General features: G+C 44.4%; 1 protein-coding gene across 14 annotated transcripts in view; it reads left to right on the forward strand.

Annotated features, from left to right (window-relative positions):
* Window positions 1-20285, forward strand: part of IRAG1 (inositol 1,4,5-triphosphate receptor associated 1) — a 176950-nt gene that overhangs the window by 132049 nt on the left and 24616 nt on the right. For all 14 annotated transcript variants that reach the window (XR_010946145.1, XM_067749909.1, XM_067749913.1 and 11 more), the window contains 5 exons: window positions 6938-7061; window positions 10712-10742; window positions 13134-13274; window positions 13760-13891; window positions 15906-16047. Coding sequence is in view for 13 of the 14 variants with exons in the window: in XM_067749909.1 (XP_067606010.1) it covers window positions 6938-7061; window positions 10712-10742; window positions 13134-13274; window positions 13760-13891; window positions 15906-16047 (570 nt within the window). In the remaining variant the exon portion in view is untranslated. The remainder of the gene's footprint in view (window positions 1-6937; window positions 7062-10711; window positions 10743-13133; window positions 13275-13759; window positions 13892-15905; window positions 16048-20285) is intronic.

The following is a 20285-nucleotide window of genomic DNA, read 5'->3' on the forward strand; positions in this document are numbered from 1 at the left end:
AGCCAAAGACATGAGGCTGACTGTGGACCAGTTCCTGGGCTGCATGTTGGGGGTGCAGAGGTGAAGGAGACTCAGGCCCTGCCGTCATTACCAGTCCCTTGGCTCCCTCAACAACCTCCTATCCCAGCTCTCTGCTTGCGCTCCTGACCTCCTCACCCAGTTCAATCCACCATCCGCAGGCAGCGAGAGGAATCTCTGAAATGCAAATCTGGTTCAGCCTCTTCAGAGGCTTCATTCTCCTCTCAAAATGAGCACTAGAATCCTTAGTAGAGCTTAAGAGGCCCTGTGCGATGAACCCTGCTCACCTCCCCAGCATCTTCTAGGACCACTCTCCTCCTCCCTCTCAACGTCTTGGTCTTCCTTCAGCAACTCATTCCTCCTCCTTCTTAGGCTTGGCTCATGCTGTTCCCTCTACCTGCAATGTTCTTCCTCTCTTCCTCTTTGCCTAATGAACTCCCATTCAGTCTCTAGATATCTTCTCAAATGTCACCTTCCTAGGGAAGACTTTTCCAGCACGCTCCAGATGCTTCTCCCTTATAAAACCTATCACAGCGTGAAAAGTAACATTTGGGTATTTCTCTAATTAATCTGTCCTGCCAGGTAACAAGCTCCCAGAGGACAGTGACACATCTGTTTTGCTCAGCATTATATGCCTAGCTCCATGCTCATTGCCTGGAGCGTAGTAAGCACTAAATAAATATTGAATAAATTAATGAGCTCACCCTCACCTTGTAGGAGAGGAAATACAAGGGTAGACAATGTCATTACAATACATTGTGTCAAGACTTTAAGACCATAAAGTACCTAGGAACACAGAGGAATACGCAGCCAGCTCAGTAGGGGTGAATGAGTCAGGGCAGGATCCTTGGAGAAGCAGCTTTGAGCTGAGGAAGAGAAGGGCATCCCAGGCAGAGGGAATAGCAGGAGCAAAGGCACTCAGGCATCTTCTAGCACTTGGCATGTTCCAGGAACATAAGGAATCCCAGGTGAATCAAGTGTGAGCCATGTGTCCCAAAGAGATGGGCAGCAAGGGTGGAGTGGAGGTGGGAATCAGAGAAGGTAAAGTCTTTGAGGTCTAATTAATGAGTTTGAACTTCCTTTAGCACCCCTTGCAAAGCCAGAGAAGCCTTTAGGTAAGGAAGCATGAGGATCAAAGCTGAGTCTGAGAATAATTCTTCTGGACAGTTTGTGAAAGCTGAGGCTAGAGGTGGGAAGACTAGGTAAGAGGGTATGGAAGCAGCCTGGTGAGAGGTGATGGGACTGTAGACTGAGATGGACAGGAGGGAACGTGGGGAGGATAGGTTTGAGAGCCATTTGGAGGTCAGCTTGGCAGGACTTGATGAGGGGATGGGGTGGAGAGGGAGACCAGAAAGACCAACAGGTGTGCGTCTGCACGGCCAAGGGGGTGATGGTGCTATTAATCAGGGTGGGGAGCACAGAAGAAGGAGCTCCCTTAAGGAGAAAGACAACGCGTTTGGGTTTGGACATCTGAATGCCTGTGGGAAGAAGACTGGATGTCGCAGTCTGACAGAACTGGCTTTGCATCCTGGCACTACCAGTATTTAGCTGGGATCCTGGGGAATCTACTTAACTTTGCTGAGCTTCGGTTTCCTAGTTCGCAGCATCCCCAGAAACTGAGCTTAGCAATATTTGCTCTGCAAATATTCTAAGGAGTAAATGAGAAAGTGCATCTAATGCAAGCTTATGTTTGATCAATGGTGGCTGTTGAAGTGGTTTTTGTTATCCTGATCCAGAGGGTAATGTCTAGGACGTGGCTGGATATCTGGACCTGGACGTTGGGAGAGGTGTGGGCTGAGGCAGTCCTTCCAGACACCCCAGTCTGGGGCTCAGGGCCCTCAGGTCTCAGGCAAGGAGAAGGCCTCCCTGAGAAAATAGATCAGAAGAGAGTTGATCCCCAGGTCAAATATCTTTGACCTTTTGGGGGATCATCCTGGACCCCAGCACATCTTTAACCAGAAGCCCCCAAAGTTACTTTTCCAAGTCCTGGAGATTGCCAGAAACAAAAGCTTTCATTGGAATGAGGTGGTATAGGCAGATATTTTTAAAATAATTTTACTGTTTTTATTAAAAATAGCTCGTCGATTTTCAAAAAATTCAACTAACAGTGAAAAATACAAAGAAGAAAGTAAAAATCGCTTACATCAAACATCCCCTTTCCCACAAATACAGAAGGAGAGAGGGAGATTATAGATTGCTCCATATACTTTTTTTTAATAAAAAGTATGAAAATTTAATTGAACTTGAATTAAAGTGAAGTGAAACTGTAGGGCTTGCTGAATTTTGGTAATTGCTTCCTCCAAAAAAAAAAAAGAGGTTAGTTTTAAAAAGTTTTAAAATAGATATTATGAAATGCATTAAGGGTTTGGAGTCATTGAGGTTCGTTTTTATATTACATATTTCAAGTTTGGATTATTGCAGGGAAAGATGAGAACGGCAGTATTTCTTCCCACTTTCATATTTCTTCCTAACCTTTCCATCTCCACCTATACAAATGTTAAGTTATTCTTTTTATACTCTCAAGGTTGTAACATTTACATTCCATTCTATAACCATAATTTCCATAGTTGTTTAGCTTTAAGCTTATATGTAAGTGAATTTAATGTTCACCACCAGTCCCTTTACTGTGGCTCACAATTCCCAAGCTTATGATTTTGATTTATGTCTTGTTTAGCTGGATTTCATCATCCAATAGTTTTCCTAGAAGGGCTTAGAGTGCATTTTCCTTGAATTCTAGCATGTTTGAAAATGTTCTTATTCTTGAAGGACAGCTTAGATGGTTATAAATTCTGGATCACTCTATTCCCCAGAGCTTTGTAGATGTTACGCTGTATTCAGTGTTGTAGAGAAGTCTGAGACCAGCTTATTTCCAGCACCTCTCAACCCTTACCTTTCCCTGTAGGTTACTTACTCTTTCTATGAGGGTAGTTGGAGAAGCATTTTTATGTTCATATATAGCTATGGATCTATATAAGATATATATACATGCATAGAAAAGAGTAAGGTTTTATATATATGTATATATATATATTTTTTTTCTTGGTGTGCTTTTTCAGTCTGCAAGTTCAGCTTTTCTCTCAGTGGAGGAAATTTTTTCTTCTCTTATGTCTTTGAATGTGTTCTTTGTTCCTTTTGTTTTTTCACTACTTCAGAGCCACCGTAATCTGTAAATTTCTCCTCAGTGTCTCCACTGTAGGTCCATTACTCTACCTCTCGATACTTTAATCTTTCTTTCCTTCTTTACTTCCTTGTGCTCATCTCAATCTCTCCCACTAATTCAGCTTGAGGCTCTATCTGTTTTACTCCTGCATATTTCCAACATATTGGTTAGTTCTATATTTTTAGAATTTTTTGCTTCATTTTGTTATTTTGGTCTTCAGTTTATTTCCTTAAATTGTAATCTTCTTCCATTTTGTGCGATCCTCTCATCTCACCTCTGATTCCTATTTTCATTTTTTCAGGTTCTAATTTCTCCTTGAGTCAAGACATTTGTGGTATACATTTTGCACAAAAAATGCATTTTATGTGTTTCTTGTATCTATGTTTCTATTCTGACATCTGTCTCCAGCATGTTTCTATTCTGACATCTGTCTCCAGCATGCTTCTTTTCTTCTTTCCTTTATACCTTCCTCTCCTCTTTCCTTCCTCTTTTGACTATACTATTTTTGTGTAGTTGCCATGCCATTTGTTTTCATTTAATTTTTTTTTGATATGGACATTTCTACCTGGATTTTCTCTTGACCTAGATATATTGTGTAGGTCAATTTTCACCGACTTTTTCCTACCTTTTCTGAGATCTCTGTCCTCCTGGCAGCTCTTAGTTGAGGACTGGGTATTTTGTGTCTGCGTTGTCATTGCTTGGGTGGTGGGGAAAAGAGGAAGTTCAGCTGGTGCTGTGGATAGTGGTGTTGTGGGTTGGTTTCTGCTCTTCTTCTATAACTTTGTTAATAGTCTAACACTTGAATTTATTCCACTGAAGTGGGGGCATATCTTATTCCCTTGGGTGGGCAGTAGTGGGGCATGGATTATTTCACCAGTTCAGGGTAGAATTATAGGGACAATCTGCCCAGGTGTTTATTTTCCACACTTAACCCAACTATTCCCAGCAGCCACTCTCACTCCCCTGCCAGATAAAGGAAGGAAAAGATAGACAAAATCCAAAGAATTTGGCCACTCTGCTATTTCTCAGAAGTGCAGGATGGGGGTAGGGGTTGTGACAGCTTCAGTTGGGGCTTTCTATGTGTCTCCTGTCACTCACTCTATCAGAAGGGATTGTTTTACTTGTTTTCTCTTACTTTCCTTTCTGGTAAGTCCCTCTGTGTTGTTTGGGATCATCAGCTCTGGTAGAATACTATGCTGTCATTCTGCTTCTCCTCTCCCCTCCTCCTCAGTACGAAAAGCAAATAGCAGCACAGGCAGTTTTTTGTCTTGTTGGGTGTTCTTATGGTGGGATGGATATCCTTCTACTCTAGAGAAACTTTCTGAATCGCCTCTGCAGCTGCCTGCCCACCCCTCGGTCCACTTCTCCCGGCTCTGTAGTCACAAAAGTGACTATAAAAGTTTGTCACAACGTTTCCTCTCACATCTTCCTCTCAGTACTGATTCTTTGAGGGAGGAAGGAAGGGTTATCAAGGGTGGGAGCTCTACATTTATTTCTAGTAAGTTCTGTTTTTCTCTGGCCATTATTTTTAAAGATTATTGCCTTTTCCTGTACTTGAGAGTTGCTGGTCTATTTTTAGTTGACTTTAAATTTTTTGTTGTTGTTATTGTTGTTAATTTGGTTGAGATCAAGAGGGTGGCAGGTTCTGGGATCACTCTATTTATTTATTTATTTATTTATAATTTTTATTTACTTATTTATTTTTGGCTGCGTTGGGTCTTCGTTGCTGCGAGTGGGCTCTCTCTAGTTGTGGCGAGTAGGGGCTACTCTTCGTTGTGGTGCGCGGGCTTCTCATTGCAGTGGCTTCTCTTGTTGCAGAGCATGGGCTGTAGGCACGTGGGCTTCAGTAGTTGTGGCATGAGGGCTCAGTAGTTGTGGTTCACTGGCTCCAGAGCGCAGGCTCAGTAGTTGTGGCACATGGGCTTAGTTGCTCCACGGCATGTGGGATCTTCCCGGACCAGGGATCGAACCAATGTCCCCTGCATTGGCAGGCGGATTCTTAACCACTGCACCACCAGGGAAATTCTGGGATCACTCTTAAGACAGCCATTTTAGCAGGGCTAGAAACCCATCCCTTTTTGGGGAGTGGGGTTCTACCTAGCGGACTTTTCTAGGCAAAATCCCCTCGTATGACTTCCCTGTGATTATTAGACCTCATACGGTTATGTCAATCATAGATTTCTCAGGAGCCCACTGCTTCATTATCTCTCTGCTGGGTGCAGTGGGGAATACATAAAGGTAGAGTGTGACCAGAGGCACCACAAGGTTTGCCATCTGTCACATGGAAACGTCAGACAGCAGTAAGTGTCAGGACAGAACCCAAGAGGTGACAGGTAACTAAGAGAACTAGCTACCTGATATGAGTTGAATCTCATATCCAAAGAAGAATCGCTGACTGCCCTGACTCTGACAGATGGTCCTCCTTACTTTGCTGGATTCCTTGAGTACCAGGAAACTCATGAACACTGTTCAGTTATCGGGAAGCTCAAAGTGTTTAAACATTGTTTACCTGGAGCCAAACTATACCTCCTCTTCTCTCTGCATGGTCTCCCTTGGGGAGGCTTCTAATTCACATGACTCCCAATCTTAGCTCCATTTAGATGGCTACCGCAACCTTGCCCGTAGTCCTGATCTCTGGCCTGGACTACAGTTCTGGAAATCTGTTGGGTCAAACCCATGAAAGACGGCAAAACACGGATAACTATAAGTCCTGCGTGCAAATGGAAAATAACCATTGTATGGGACGAAGATACCTGATTTGGTTCAAGTAAAAGAGATTCAAGGCTTTTAATCCTAAATGTGCTGTGAGCCCATAGTGTAGGGCACAGCAAGTCAGTGCTAAATGAATAACTAATGTCAATGCCAAGACCATTTGCCACAGTGCTCCTGAGCTAAGAGCTTGTTAGAGCACATCTGGGCTCTGGGACAGCAACAACCAGAATGTGTGCAGTCAGGGGGCGGCATCTAGAGGCCGCAGTGAACAGTTGGGAAAATCGGGCTACAACCTGGAGAAGGGAAGCTTTGGAGAGGTACAAGAGCTGTCTTCAAGCAGGAGAAAAATTAGTGGGAAAGAGAGTACTTGGTTTGTTCTTTCTGCCTTCAGAGCACAAACCCACGACAGGTTTAGGAGATTAAAAAAAAAAAAAGGCTATTTATTGGTTCTGTTGATGAGGAGGCATCTATTTCTGAGATCTGTAAAAGATCTAATGACCTTAGCTTTACTCTGGAAAAACCCTGTTTCTACTCCTATCTATGGGGATGTGGAACCAGATGCTGATTTCTAAGTAGGACACAGATGATAGAACTTCTGAATTCATCTGAGGAAGAATAGTTGGGCAGCAGGCCTCTTGAGAAGCCTGCCAAAGAGAGGGGACTTTTCCAAACTTTATAGCCAAAGAGCCAACAATTTTCCAGTTACCAGAAACCAACCTCAGACCCCAGACACAAGAGCCTGCTTGGTACCATGGAGAGCAATGGGAAGAACATAGAACTTAGAGCAGATAGAATTATTTGAAGCCTATGCCATTTACCAGTTCTGTGACCTTAAGCAAGTTATTAATCTTGCTGAGTCTTAGTTTACCCACCTGAAAAATGGGATGATTAAGGTCTAACTCATTGGGTCATTGTGAAGATAAAATAACAATTATAAAGCCCCTGGCATATAACCAGGTTCCAATTAATGTTAAAGCTATTCCTTACCCCCTGAAGCAAATTGCCAAGAGTACTACATTTTATAAATTAAACACTTTTTTTTTTCAGGGCCCCCTTCTGAACTCTCCCCAGCTATTGAGGAAGAAGAGTCAAAGAGTGGCCTGGATGTCATGCCCAATATTTCTGATGTGCTGCTTCGCAAACTGCGGGTCCACAAGTCTCTCCCTGGAAGGTAAAATTGGGGCATGGGTTGCACAAGACCCCACATTGGGTGGCCCCTGTATTCAATTGTAGATAGGACACAGGAGCACCAGACTTGATTTTTGACCCCAGAAGGGTCAAAGTCCAATAGTTCAGACAGGACTAATACACCCAAAACAAAAAGAATAATAAAGGGCCAGGTGAGGTGGTTCAAACTCAAAGAGAAGCAGGTGGGGTTCATAGGTGAACAATGCCATCAAGAAAGTGAAAAGACAACCCCCAGAATGGGAGGAAATATTTGCAAAGCACATATATGATAAGCGACTTGTTTCTATAATATATCTTCGAAGAACTCTTATAACTCAATAAAAAAAAACAACTAATTTTAAATTTTTTTAATTGAAGTGAGGTTGATGTACAGTATTATATGTTACAGGTATACAACAGAGTGTTCACAATTTTTAAAGATTATACTCCATTTATAGTTATCATAAAATATTGGCTATATTCCCTGTGTTGTACAATATATCCTTATAGATTATTTTATACATAATAGTTTGTACCTCTTAATCCCCTACTCCTATCTTGCCCCTCCCCACCTCCCCCCCAACTGGTAACCACTAGTTTCTTCTCTATATCTGTGAGTTGGCTTCTTCTTTTGTTATATTCACTAGTTTGTTGTATTTTTTTAGATTCCGCATACGTGGTATCATACAGTATTTTTCTTTCTCTGTCTGACTTATTTCACTTAGCATAATACCCTCCACGTCCATCCATGTTGCTGCAAATGGCAAAATTTCAATTCTTTTTTATGACTGAGTAGTGTTGACAACTAATTTTTTTAAGTGGGCAGAAGATTTAAATAGACATTTCTTCAAAGAGTATATATGGGGGTCAATGAGCACATGAAAGGATGCTCAGCATCAGTAGTAATTAGGGAAATGCAAATTCAAGTGGTTTATCATGAATAATAAATGAAAAATTCATTAAATGAATGATTTATCATTTATCATAAATGATTAAAATGAGATATAATTTTATATCCCTAGAATGGTTTTAATAAAAAAGATGGGAAATAACAAATGTTGGTGAGGATATGGAGGAATTGAAATTCTCAGTAAAATGGTACAGCCACTTTGGAATAACAGTTCATCAAAAAGTTAAACAGGGCTTCCCTGGTGGCGCAGTGGTTGGGAGTCCGCCTGCCGATGCAGGGGGCGCGGGTTCGTGCCCCGGTCCAGGAAGATCCCACATGCCGCGGAGTGGCTAGGCCTGTGAGCCATGGCTGCTGGGCCTGCGCGTCCGGAGCCTGTGCTCCGTGGCGGGAAAGGCCACGGCAGTGAGAGGCCCACGTACTGCAAAAAAAAAAAAAAAAAAAGTTAAACATACAGTTATTGTATGGCCCAGCAATTCCACTCCTAGGTATATAACAAAGAGAAATGAAAAGTATATGTCCACACAAAAACTTGTATGTGAATGTTCAATAACAAGCATTTTTCATAAAAGCTAAAAATGGAGACAAGCCAAATGTCCATCAGCTAATAAATAAATAAAATCAGATATATCCATAAAATGGAATACTATTCAGCCATAAAAATGAAATACTTATATATGCTACCAGATGGATGAACCTCAAAAACATTTTGCTAAGTGAAAGAAATCAGTCATGTGTTGTATGATTCCATTTATATGAAATACCCACAATAGGGAAATCCACAGAGACAAAGTAGATTAGTCATTGTATAGGGCTGGGGATTGGGGGAGTGACCACTAATTGGTATAGGGTCCCTTTTTGGGAGGATTAAAAAGTTCTAAGATTGACTGTAATGATGGTTGTACAATTTTATGAATATACTAAAAACTACTGAATTGCAAATGGAAGAGCATGAAAAAAAGGAAAGAACAGTAAATGCAAAGGCCCTGGGGCCACAACAACGTAAGTGTGTTTGAAGAGCAGAATGGCGAATGTGGCTGAAGAGTGGGAAGAATCCGGTAGGGGCCAGTTCGCAGAGGCCTTTGATTTTATTCTAAGGCCTATTAAGGCAGTTTGAATTCTGAGGCACATCCAGAGTGGTCTCCTTGTACGTCACCTGCTAGACCTCCACCTTTTTGGAGGGTAATGGCTCTGCCCCTCCCTGCCTGTGCCAGTTCATGAGGCATAGCTCTCTGCTTCAGGAGCTGACCTTGTCATGTGGCTTCTTTACCTAAACCACACCTCCCTGGGTCCTCAGGGCCTTGTACATTTTTCAAAAATGCGTTCTATAGCAAAAAAGCAGAACGTGAGTAATCAAGGTAGAAAAGTAAGTTTGGTTAATAATCGATGAAAACGTAATTTTCACATAATATCCAAACAAAGCCAGGAATCAAACGCAAGCTCAGTGAGTTTGATAACCCATTTAAGCAAGATGTGCATGTCCTATATGACAGCTGAGATTGTGTTGGCTGGCCCCCAGAGGAAAGGGCCTGACGGGTGGGCCTGTGGCCAGAACTGCAAGCCTCACACAGCTTTGCACTTGTTTATCTCGTGCTCTGTACTCTGCTGACTTGATGGCCATGGGGTCTTGTTGCCTCATCCTGACAGGAAGGTTCTCATAGTCCCTAGTCAGGGGTGAGAACCAACCCCTTGCAGAGATTGCTGACCCCTACCTTTGCTCTCGGGGTCCCTCCACACCCGTCAAAGGGAGGAAGCTGTGTTTCCTGAGAACCTTATCGATGGCATGCTGGTTGCCAAGTCCTGTGACGCCAGTAGGACTCCTCCCCGTTCTCCCACCCCAGCACAGGAAAGGGCCCGGTGCGTTATTTACGTCGTCCGGGTTTCAGAGCAGGGCTTGCTTTAGTCACCAGCCAGAGCAGCAGCCGATCAAGGGTGCAGAGCGGAGGATGCTTGCTGTGGGAACCGCACCCTCTGCACCAGCTGGGGCTCTCTCGGCCAAACTCTGATTCCAGCCATCAGAAGAGGCTCTTGCTGTGGAGAAGAGCTCTGGCCACTCTTCCCTACCGTCTATCCTCTGGCTCACATGCACCCTTGTCACACCCCTCAGAGGCAGGAGGAGGGTCAGGCTTTGCAGACCTGGGCAGCCCCAGAAAAATTATAATGGCTGTTCAGATGTATACAACTTATGAAGTATAGAGCTTGTATAGTCTTTTATTAAGTCCTCACAGCATGCCTGTGAGTTAGTCATAATAATAAACATCTCCTGAGTGCCTGCTGAGTGTGGATGTCATATGAATATACACATATGTACATATATATACACATACATACACGTGTGAATGTCATATATAGGTGAATATAGACACATATATATACACATTTATACATACATATATATATTCCTTATAAGACTCCTGCAAGGTAGATATTATTCCCAATTGACAGATGAGATTAAATAACTTAGATTAAATAACTCATCCAAAGTCACACTTAGTAGAGGCACTGGTGGAGCACTGACCCCAGGATCTAATAGTTTCCACCATACTTCCTCTGCAGGAGTCACTATCTTGGCGAATATCTCACGGGTTACAGAACTCACACAAAGGGTACCCTGCATCTTTTCCATCTCGCCAGCCCTGCTTACTCTAATTCCTGGAAACACCTGGTCTGCGTGCTGTTCAAAGGCACCTTTTGGTTTATTTCAAAGGTTGGATAAAGTTCATTTGCATGTCTTTTCTTTTTCACAGTGCCCCTCCACTCACTGAAAAGGAAGTTGAGGTAAGTAACTCCAGTGTTTTATGAAATTGAGTACTTGAGCTTGAGTGGGTTCATTCAGAACATTTCCTTCTCCAGCCTCTACTCCTGACATTTTTATACAAACATGAGAATGAGTGGCCATGGGGGGAATATGGGCATCGTGATCAGCCCTATTGAGCCACCAAGCCCCCGACCACCACTCCAGTTAATGGAAGATTTTGTCAAATTTCGTCAGGGATGAGACGGTAGCTGGAAGTTCCACATTTCTTCAACGGTTGTTTGTTTTCTTTAAAAGTATGACTTAGATACACAGAGCAGCTGGGAGGCTGCAGAACTGAATCAAATTTATTTCAAAATTATTAAAAGATGGTCAGATTTCACGTTTCAGACTTTGATCTGGAGGAAGAAGGTGCTTTCCTTCTGAGGGTTTCAGACGTAAGGAAGCCAGCTCAGCCAAGGTGGTGGCTATGCTGTCAGCTCTCCCACCTTCCCTGATTCTCCCATGATTCTCCTCGGGGCCTCCTTGTCTCTGTAGAGAAGCTGTCCCAATGGGGCTGGTGAGTGAGCTCAGAGGAATTTGCATTTCGTTCTGTCGAAGGGGTACATGGTCAAAGAGAATGCATCGGAGGTGAGACAGTGAGGACCTCCGGCACCAGCAGTAGTTTGTTTCCATGACAATTACATTGGAATTGATAGAAGGAGGGGAGCAAGAACATGGATGATTCCAGAATACTTCACTCCGGGTTGGGAGGATGGAAGATTTTACAGTTTACCCTTGATAACAAGAAAACGAACATACACTTACTGAGACCCGGTGGACCCCATAAGCACAGGGAGATGGACTGCGTAAAATATCTGGCACAGATAGTAACAATTACCTGGCACACAGACGTAGAACTCACAGTCCTTGGCACACACATATCCATCCTTTCAGCTGACCCCCCCATCAGCTCTGAGAAACAGGTAGAGCAGGTAGCAGAACAAAGGAGGAAACTGAGGGATTAAATAAATTATCTGAGATCCCAGACCCAGTGCTTAGCAGAATCAGCATTTGGAGTCAAGTGTTCTGACTGACTTCAGGGCTCTTTATATCACACTGCCATTAAGGGGATAACCCAGTTATAGAGACCTAAATATTGAGCATTATTGATAAACTTGACTGAGGCTTGGGCAAGACAGAGAATCCCCACCCACTGACGCTGGTGGTGATGGCCGCGGGCACTTTGGTTAAGGGTGCGCTCCTGTCCTCAGGTGTGTGCTGACACAATCTGTGCTCAGCATGGTGAGAGGAGCACAGGCTTTGGAATAAAATCGTCTGAGGCTGAATTCTGGCTCTGCTACTCCCTTGTGACACCTTGAACAAGTTAATGACCTCTCTGCTCTCGGTCTCTTTACCCATAAAGTGGACATAACAGTTCTTATGGCAGAGGATTGTTGAGGGATTAAACAAGCTAAGGTGCGTAAAACTCCTGCCAGTGCTGGCGTATAGCAGATACTCAACAGGGAGTAGCTTTCAATGTGGCCCTCATCATCATCATCATCGAGCAGTTCAGGGTCTTCAGTTCTCCGTCTGGAGATGTCTGCCCCCCGTGGGCCATGTTACATGACCTTCAGATGCTCAGGCAGAATCAACTCACCCTAAGGGTGTAAATCTTCTACCACTTGACACAGGCAAGGTAAATGAGGGCTGTAAAAATGAAGGCCATTGCTTCCTTCCTGTGTAGAGTCCATCTGTCTATTTCTCCTCCCCAGTAGTTTCCTATTAGACCAGGAATTCCATGTCTGATCAACACCACCTTTCAAAGTTCATTCATGCAGGCCGCATTTTTGGCATGGAATATTTGTCCCAGAAAGCTTCTCCTAACAGGATCATACTTGGCTTTGTTTAATCTCCTGGCAGCTTGTAAAAGCTGCTTTCAGCGTAGGATTTGGAATATTCAGATAAGATGCTGGTTGAAGTTTGCTCTGAGTCAACAGGCCTACATCTCAAGTGGGGTTTCTTTAAATACAGTGGTTTCATGTGAAATCTCCAGAACCCGCATGCCATAAATCCTAGCATGAATCCAAACTGCTTACGCAATCAGCTGTGTTGGCCCGAGTTTATCTAAACCCATATACAGGATGTTATTTTCTTGACATTCAGGAAAAAGCAAAGTGTTATTCTCTTATTCTTTTTCAGTAAAATGTGTTTGGTCTTCTGGTCCTGGGAAGGACCTGGCATGGACCTCAGGTTACTATTTCGCCATCTTTTGTGCAGTTTACTTCATTAAGGGAGAGTTTCACTTGTTCTTGGCTGCTTTGGGGGCTGGTTCCAGGAGCTGATTTAAAATCCTTGAGCAAAAACTCCACCAGGAGCCTTGCTCCCAGCACTAACTCCTCCTAGCACCTCTCCAACACTCTTGTTCCCAACAGAACGTGTTTGTACAACTGTCCTTGGCCTTTAGAAATGACAGCTACACCCTAGAATCTAGAATTAACCAGGCGGAGAGGGAACGCAACCTGACAGAGGAGAACACAGAGAAGGAACTGGAACACTTCAAAGCTTCCATTACGGTAATTGTGGAGCCTTATTGGGGAATCCTTGCAGGAGACACTTTCCCCAAGGGCTGTGCCGGGTCTCCTGCTTTTCTCAGTCACCAAGTAGAGTCTCCTGAAGTGAGAAATGGGGCCAAGGCCCTGAGCCAGGCAGTCTTCCTCAGAGCTGGGCGGAGCTGAGGCCGAGATCCCAAAGGCTTGGTTACCTCAGGGCTGTGGTTAAGGCCTCTGAGCCCTTGGCAGCCTCTCAGGAGGGGGCTGGATGACCTGGGATGGCAAAGGGAGCACCCTGGGGACCAGAGACCCAGAAGTGATTCCCTTCCTTCAGGCCAGCCAGCTACAGAGTGTCCACGTTGGGCTTCTCCAATCCCAGCAGTAGCCATCGCCTGGGCCCTGCCGAGGCCCCTCCTCTCGGCCAGGATGGGGCCAGGGCTCGTCTGTGACAGCCCTGGTCAAGTCTTTGTCTGTGAGGACCCCATGTGATGTTCCTTCTCCCTCCTCAGTCCTCAGCTTCACTCTGGCACCACTGTGAGCACCGGGAGACCTACCAGAAGCTGCTGGAGGACATCGCTGTCCTGCACCGCCTGGCTGCCCGCCTCTCCAGCCGCGCCGAGATGGTGGGGGCCGTCCGCCAGGTGAGCTCTGCTCTGTCTGCAGTAACTGGAGCAGGGATGTAAGCAGTGGCAACTACAGATACTGCTTACGGATGGCTTCCTCTGTGCCAGACATCCTACGTCCATAATCGTAGTCGTCTCCGTGTATTTTTGAAGGCCCACCATATTCTTGAGGTGCTCCCCAGAAAAAGCTTTCTGTGGATACCCACATTTGAGAACTGCTGCATACTACCTTCCTTTCTTGGAGATTTCTAATGTATGTTGGCATAAGCAAGGCTTTGAGAAGTCCTGTAATGAAAAAGTCTGTTTAACATTACCGACATATTTCTCAAATGTATTTGAGTAAAGAATCACTTCCCCCTTCTTGTTCCCACAAAATACCTATTCAACTCCCAGGGAACTAGTATTTGGCAAAATGTGCTTTAGGAAAAACTGCTTTGTTTCATTAATCCTCCCAGCAACTCTGTAAAGTAAGTAATCTTATCCCCTGATGAAGACGTGAAGTCTCAGAAAGGTAATAGCACTAGCGTGGGGCAAAGCTGGGGTGCAGGCCCAAGTCTGGCTCCCTCGCAGCCACTTTGAAGTCGTGAGGCACTCAGGGTGCCACCCTGATCCAGCATGGTGTTGTGGGGTCAGACCGCCTGAGTTCTCATCCTGGCTCCACAAGGATTCACTGTGTGGCCTTGGGCCTCTGTGCTCCAGCTTCTCCAACCGTAAAATGCGGATGCTGACAGTACCTGCCATACAGGGCACTGTGCCACTTGTAAAGCACCTGGGTGTCGTTATCACTGTTGCTGTCACTGTGGACCCATGTCCTGCTGCGTGGTTTGCATGACAGGGGTGTTCCTGGGGCCCAGCCCTGGGCAGTTCTCATAGAATGAAGGAAGGACAAGCCACGGGGCTGTCCCACCCGTGTGCTTCCGGCAAAAGGGCACCCAACTCAGCAGCAGCACCCAGGAAGCCACTCCAGCTGGGAGCAGCAACAAAGGGAGGGCTTTAGGGAAGTGGCTGGTCTCAGCTCAGGGCTGTGGGGACTTTGTCCAGGGGACAGTCACTGAGCATGTCCCTCTGTGGACAGGCAGGCCGCGGGCAAGGATCTCTGAGGGATCCACGGGGTGTCAGTAGAGAAGACTCTTCCCCATTTTGCACAGCCCTCGTGAAAGTGTTTCTCAGCCCACGCACGGCTCACTCCAGCCTTCACCCTTCTCCAAGTGGCTTCCGTGTCTCTGTCCTCACTGTCTTCTCTGGTTCCACTGGACTGGTTCAGGCACTCATCCTCTCTTCTCTTGTTGCTCTTGCTGCCACCAGTCTCACACCCTTCAGTCCAGTCTCCACTGGCGACCTGATTATGACACTCCCTTACTTTAAGACATTCGATGGCTCCCCTCTTCCTTCAGAATAAGTCCAAATTCCTTAGTCTAGCATTCAAGGTCCTTCACAACCCAGCCCTAACTCACCTTTTCTTCTTGCGAACAAACCCAGCCATTTGCTGATTCCTACATGAGTAGGATGACCTGTGCTTTCCTGGCTTTCCAGACAGTTCTGGTATATGTTTATTGTCCCAGCATAATTCGTGATGGCATCCCCTTTCACTCTGCAAAGGATCCTGTCTGGAGGGGAAATCCTCACCTCGATAGAAGCCTTGTGATGTCCTGCCTCTGGACCTTGGCTCTTGGAGTTCCCTGGCTAATGCTCTTTGTCTCTCCTGCCCATAGCTATGTGCCCAGATGCTACAGCACTTCACTCCGTCTCAAGAAGCCTCCCCTGACCCATTCTCTGCAAGCAGAGATGACTCTGCTCCCTCTCATCTCCTGAGGCTTTGTGGCTGGGCTCGTCCTTGTTATCCCTGAGTGCAGGTGCCTGAGCCCCTGTCTCAACTCACATCACCGACAGCAAACTCTTAGAGGGCAGAGTCACGTCTGATTGGTCCTTGTATCCTTTCAAGTCCCCCAGCCCAGAGCTTGGCTCAGAGCAAACAGTGCTGATGAGCTTTTCATCCAAATGCCCTGTGTGTTCACACTCTTCTTCCCTGCAGGAAAAGCGCATGTCGAAAGCAACAGAAGTGATGATGCAGTATGTGGAGAACCTGAAGAGGACGTATGAGAAGGACCATGCAGAGCTCATGGAGTTTAAAAAACTTGCAAATCAGAATTCAAGCCGCAGCTGTGGCCCCTCTGGTAAGAAACTGGGTTCCTGCCCACCCCCGACCTTGGCCCTGTAATATTGGGTCCCTGATGGATCCAGGCTAGCATCATACCTATGGGACAGCCCCAGGACCTGTGTTAGGGTGAGCAAAGCTTGCTGCCTGGCCCAATGCTGCCCACAGGGCCTCACAGTCACTGTTCCTGTGAGCTTGGGGGCCTGGAACCAGAAAGCATGAATGGCCCCCAAGCAACTCCTAATAAAAGTAACCAGAGAAACTGATCACTAATGCAAAGCCCATAGGCTGCAAGAATTCAACCTCCTTTGTGAGAGTGGCACACCCCAAACCTTACAACCTTTGTGCTTTGGGGTCCCCACTTTGGGCAGCACATGCTAAGGAAATTGCACTTTATTCTGGAAAGCATTAGGGATCCAACCAAAGATTTTAATCAGGGAAATGACATGATCATATATAGTTTAGAAGATTCCCTCTGGCAGTGATGTGGCAATTACATTACTGGGGTAAAGCCAGAGACAGGGAAACCCACAAAGCGACTATTATAGTAATGCAGGTGAGAGATGGAGTCTGGGCAGAGGGGTGGAGTGAGAACCTGGGTAAAGGAAATACTGCTGAGATAACTTTTAGACTCGTGGGCAAGACAAATGCTTTAAAGAAATACTCTTTTTAAAAGAAGTTCTATACAGATTGCTATAGAAGCACAGAGGGAGGGCCATCTGGTTCCACTTGATATTGAGTTGCTGTGGTTTTGTTTTGTTTCGTTTTGTTTTTTATTGAAGTATAGTTGATTTACAATGTTGTGTTAATTACTGCTGTACAGCAAAGTGACTCAGTTATACATATATATACATTCCTTTTCATTTTCTTTTCTGTTATGGTCTATCACAGACTTTTTTTTTTCAGGAGAATATCATTGTTATTTATTTATTTATAATTTTTTTAACATCTTTATTGGAGTATAATTGCTTTACAATGGTGTGTTAGTTTCTGCTTTATAACAAAGTGAATCAGCTATACATATACATATATCCCCATATCTCTTCCCTCTTGCGTCTCCTTCCCACCTTCCCTATCCCACCCCTCTAGGTGGTCACAAAGCACCAAGCTGATCTCCCTGTGCTATGCAGCTGCTTCCCACTAGCTACCGGTTTTACATTTGGTAGTGTATATATGTCCATGCCACTCTCTCACTTCTTCCCAGCTTACGCTTCCCCCTACCCGTGTCCTCAAGTCCATTCTCTACGTCTGCGTCTTTATTCCTGTCCTGCCCCTAGGTTCTTCCTGACCTGTTTTTGTTGTTTTTTTTTTAGATTCCATATATATGTGTTAGCATACGGTATTTGTTTTTCTCTTTCTGACTTAGCTCACTCGGTATGACAGACTCTAGGTCCATCCACCTCACTACAAATAACTCAATTTCGTTCCCTTTTATGGCCGAGTAATATTCCATTGTATATATGTGCCACATCTTCTTCATCTATTCATCTGTCGATGGACATTTAGGTTGCTTCCATGTCCTGGCTATTGTAAATAGTGCTGCAGTGAACATTGTGTCACAGACTATTGAATATAGTTCCCTGTGCTATACAGTAGGAGAGTTGCAGTGTTTTAAAGTAAAAGTAGGAGTTCTCCAGGCTAAAGGGGGAAATACACCCCAAGTGGAGGAAATAGCATGTACAAAGGCGTGGAGGTTGGGCTGAGAAGACTATGAAACAAACAGTCTGCTGTGGTTTGGGGTGTTGGAGCGTGACAATGACATGTTGAAGGTAAGACTTGTTAGACCAGGGCCACATGCCAAGCCCTGTGAACAATCTGGGTCTTTGTCCTCCAGGCAGTGAGGAGACACCGGTGGGTTTACACCAGCTGACATAGTCAGATTTTATTTTTAGAAGATTGCTGACTTCAGAGTGGACGATGCATTAGGAGAGTGTGGACATTGAGGGATGGAGAGACGCGTTAGGAGGCTCTGCCGCAGTCCAGGAGGAGGAGGACGGTGCTGTGGACCAGTATCTCTCCTTGGGAGCTTGCCAGGGTTTGGGCTCTGGCTGATGAGGTGTGGTGTTAGCAGGAGAAGACAGACCTTTTAGCAACAGGAATCCCTGTTGGAATGCAAACATCCGTGTTACCAAGAGCAGAAGGAGGGAAAGTACACAAAGTATAACAGATGGAGAAACCTTTATAAACAGGAGGTTTCACAAGTTTCCTGGGGAATATCAGTGACGCTTCCCAGGGTCCAAAGGCAGCGTACACATGCTCCAGACCGTCTGCTTTGGTCTTGGCAGCAAGGCTCCTGACCCACATGCATCTGGGCCTCTAAGAAATCTCTCTCTGTCAGTGTTGGAAGTTGGAGAAGCTACCACCAAAGAAATCCTAACACGTGCACTCTTACAGTATTGTCCTGCAAGGTGCAGGGTCTCCTGTGAACCACCTTACCCATGATTTATGGAAAGAGCACAGTTGCCCGTGAGTCTCATCCATTCATTCTACAGGTGTTTATTGAGCATCTCCGGTGTGCCCACGTGATACTGGAATACAGAGGTGAAGTGTACCCAGCCCCCGACCCAGAGGAGTTCCCAGCCTGTGGTGAGGGCAAGGCAGTGTAAGCAGTGCTGTGATAGATGTAAGCAGATTTTATGGGCGCACATGGCAGAGTCCCACGTTCAGTCTGGGGGCCTGAGAAAGTGCTTACAATCAGATGGGAGCCGGTAGTGGAGTGTTGAACGGTGAATGGGTAGTTTTCACACATCTGTTCCCACTCCACTGTTTTTCCAAGCTACACCTCAGCTTGGGCTGGTGCAGAGGGGCCAGATGTGCCCATCAGATACTCTGTGACCATTCCCTGATGGTGGTTGTTCTTTAAGCTTTTATATGACTTCTTTGTCATATATGCAGTCTTTGTCTGTGCCTGAAGACTACAGTGAAAAATAAAATCTCTGATTTCAAGAAAGATGATACACATTCAGAAGAAAAAAAAAATCTATTTTTTTTTTCTGAATATGAAACATGCTGATTGCCTGCATTTTGGATTATTTCCTTAAGGTAGATTTCCAGAAGTGTAAATACTAGCTCAGGGGAAAGGAATATGTAGAAGGCTCTTTTTTTTTCTGTATAAATAAGATCTTTATTAAACAAACTGAAACAGAGAATTGAATAGTCACTGGGGAGCTTTAGGGGAAAAGTCAGTTTTACCAAATATCCAGAGAGGGAAAAAAACACAAACTTCAGTTGACAGGAGTTGTGAACAGAATCATCAATAAAGTAGTGTCATTGCAATGCCTAGCTTTTAGAAGAAATTAATCAAGAGTCAATATAAATATCTCATAGATTCTCTCTAGTCATAGTACTCCAGGTTTACCTTTAAAAAATGGGAAACAAGTGAGGTTTGTTCTCAAGGCATCTTTTCCCACTTAGAGACCCTCATGCTGTCCCTTGACTGAAATATATCCCTGAAATCTTACCTTTGTCCGTTCTACTGTAAAAAATGCCCCAGTTTTGTGTTCAATTCCTTGTATATTTGCTCTCTGTATTTAATGGTGACAAACTAATATATGCTCAGTTTTCTGTGATTAATAAAGAACAATCATTCCCTCTATCAGGTGGATTTGCATTTTAACGGGGAATTCTGATGACAGACAGATTCAGAGTTTATGTCACTAATCTTTTTTTTTCTTTATACAGCAGGTTCTTATTAGTTATCTATTTTATACATATTAGTGTATATATGTCATATAAGGCTCTTAAAGCAAATTATTTCCAAATAACCCATTGATATTTCCATTTAATGGGTAACAGTGATGCTCAATTCATTGTGCCGTGGACATTCTTGGCTTTTCTTTTTGAAAATATTTTTGACTTTGATGGGCCAATGTCGTATCTCTTCCCATAGTTTTAATTTGTATTTCTTGACCTTTTCAAATGTTTCTTGGGCATTTGTATTTCTACTTGCGTAAATTCTCTAATTCTTTGCCCACTTGTGACATTGGTATTTTATTAACTGTATGAACTCTTCATACACAAAGAATATTTTCTGGTTCTGCTGTTTTGGCTGACAGGAAAACTTGAAAATCCTTTGACTACAAATACTTAGAAATGTCTGCTGGATAAAGTGAAGCAAACATTAGTCTAAAAGAATAGCTGACTCCACAAGAAAAGAAATTGAAATACTCAGATACAAGAAAAGAAAAGAGAACTGAAACCAAGCTGACCCTGCAGCTTTCCTTGAGGATAAGAGTCAGCCTCAGCTATCTGGGCTCT

The sequence above is a fragment of the Pseudorca crassidens genome, chromosome 9, assembly GCF_039906515.1.
Source record: "Pseudorca crassidens isolate mPseCra1 chromosome 9, mPseCra1.hap1, whole genome shotgun sequence".
In the NCBI taxonomy this organism is placed as follows: domain Eukaryota; kingdom Metazoa; phylum Chordata; class Mammalia; order Artiodactyla; family Delphinidae; genus Pseudorca; species Pseudorca crassidens.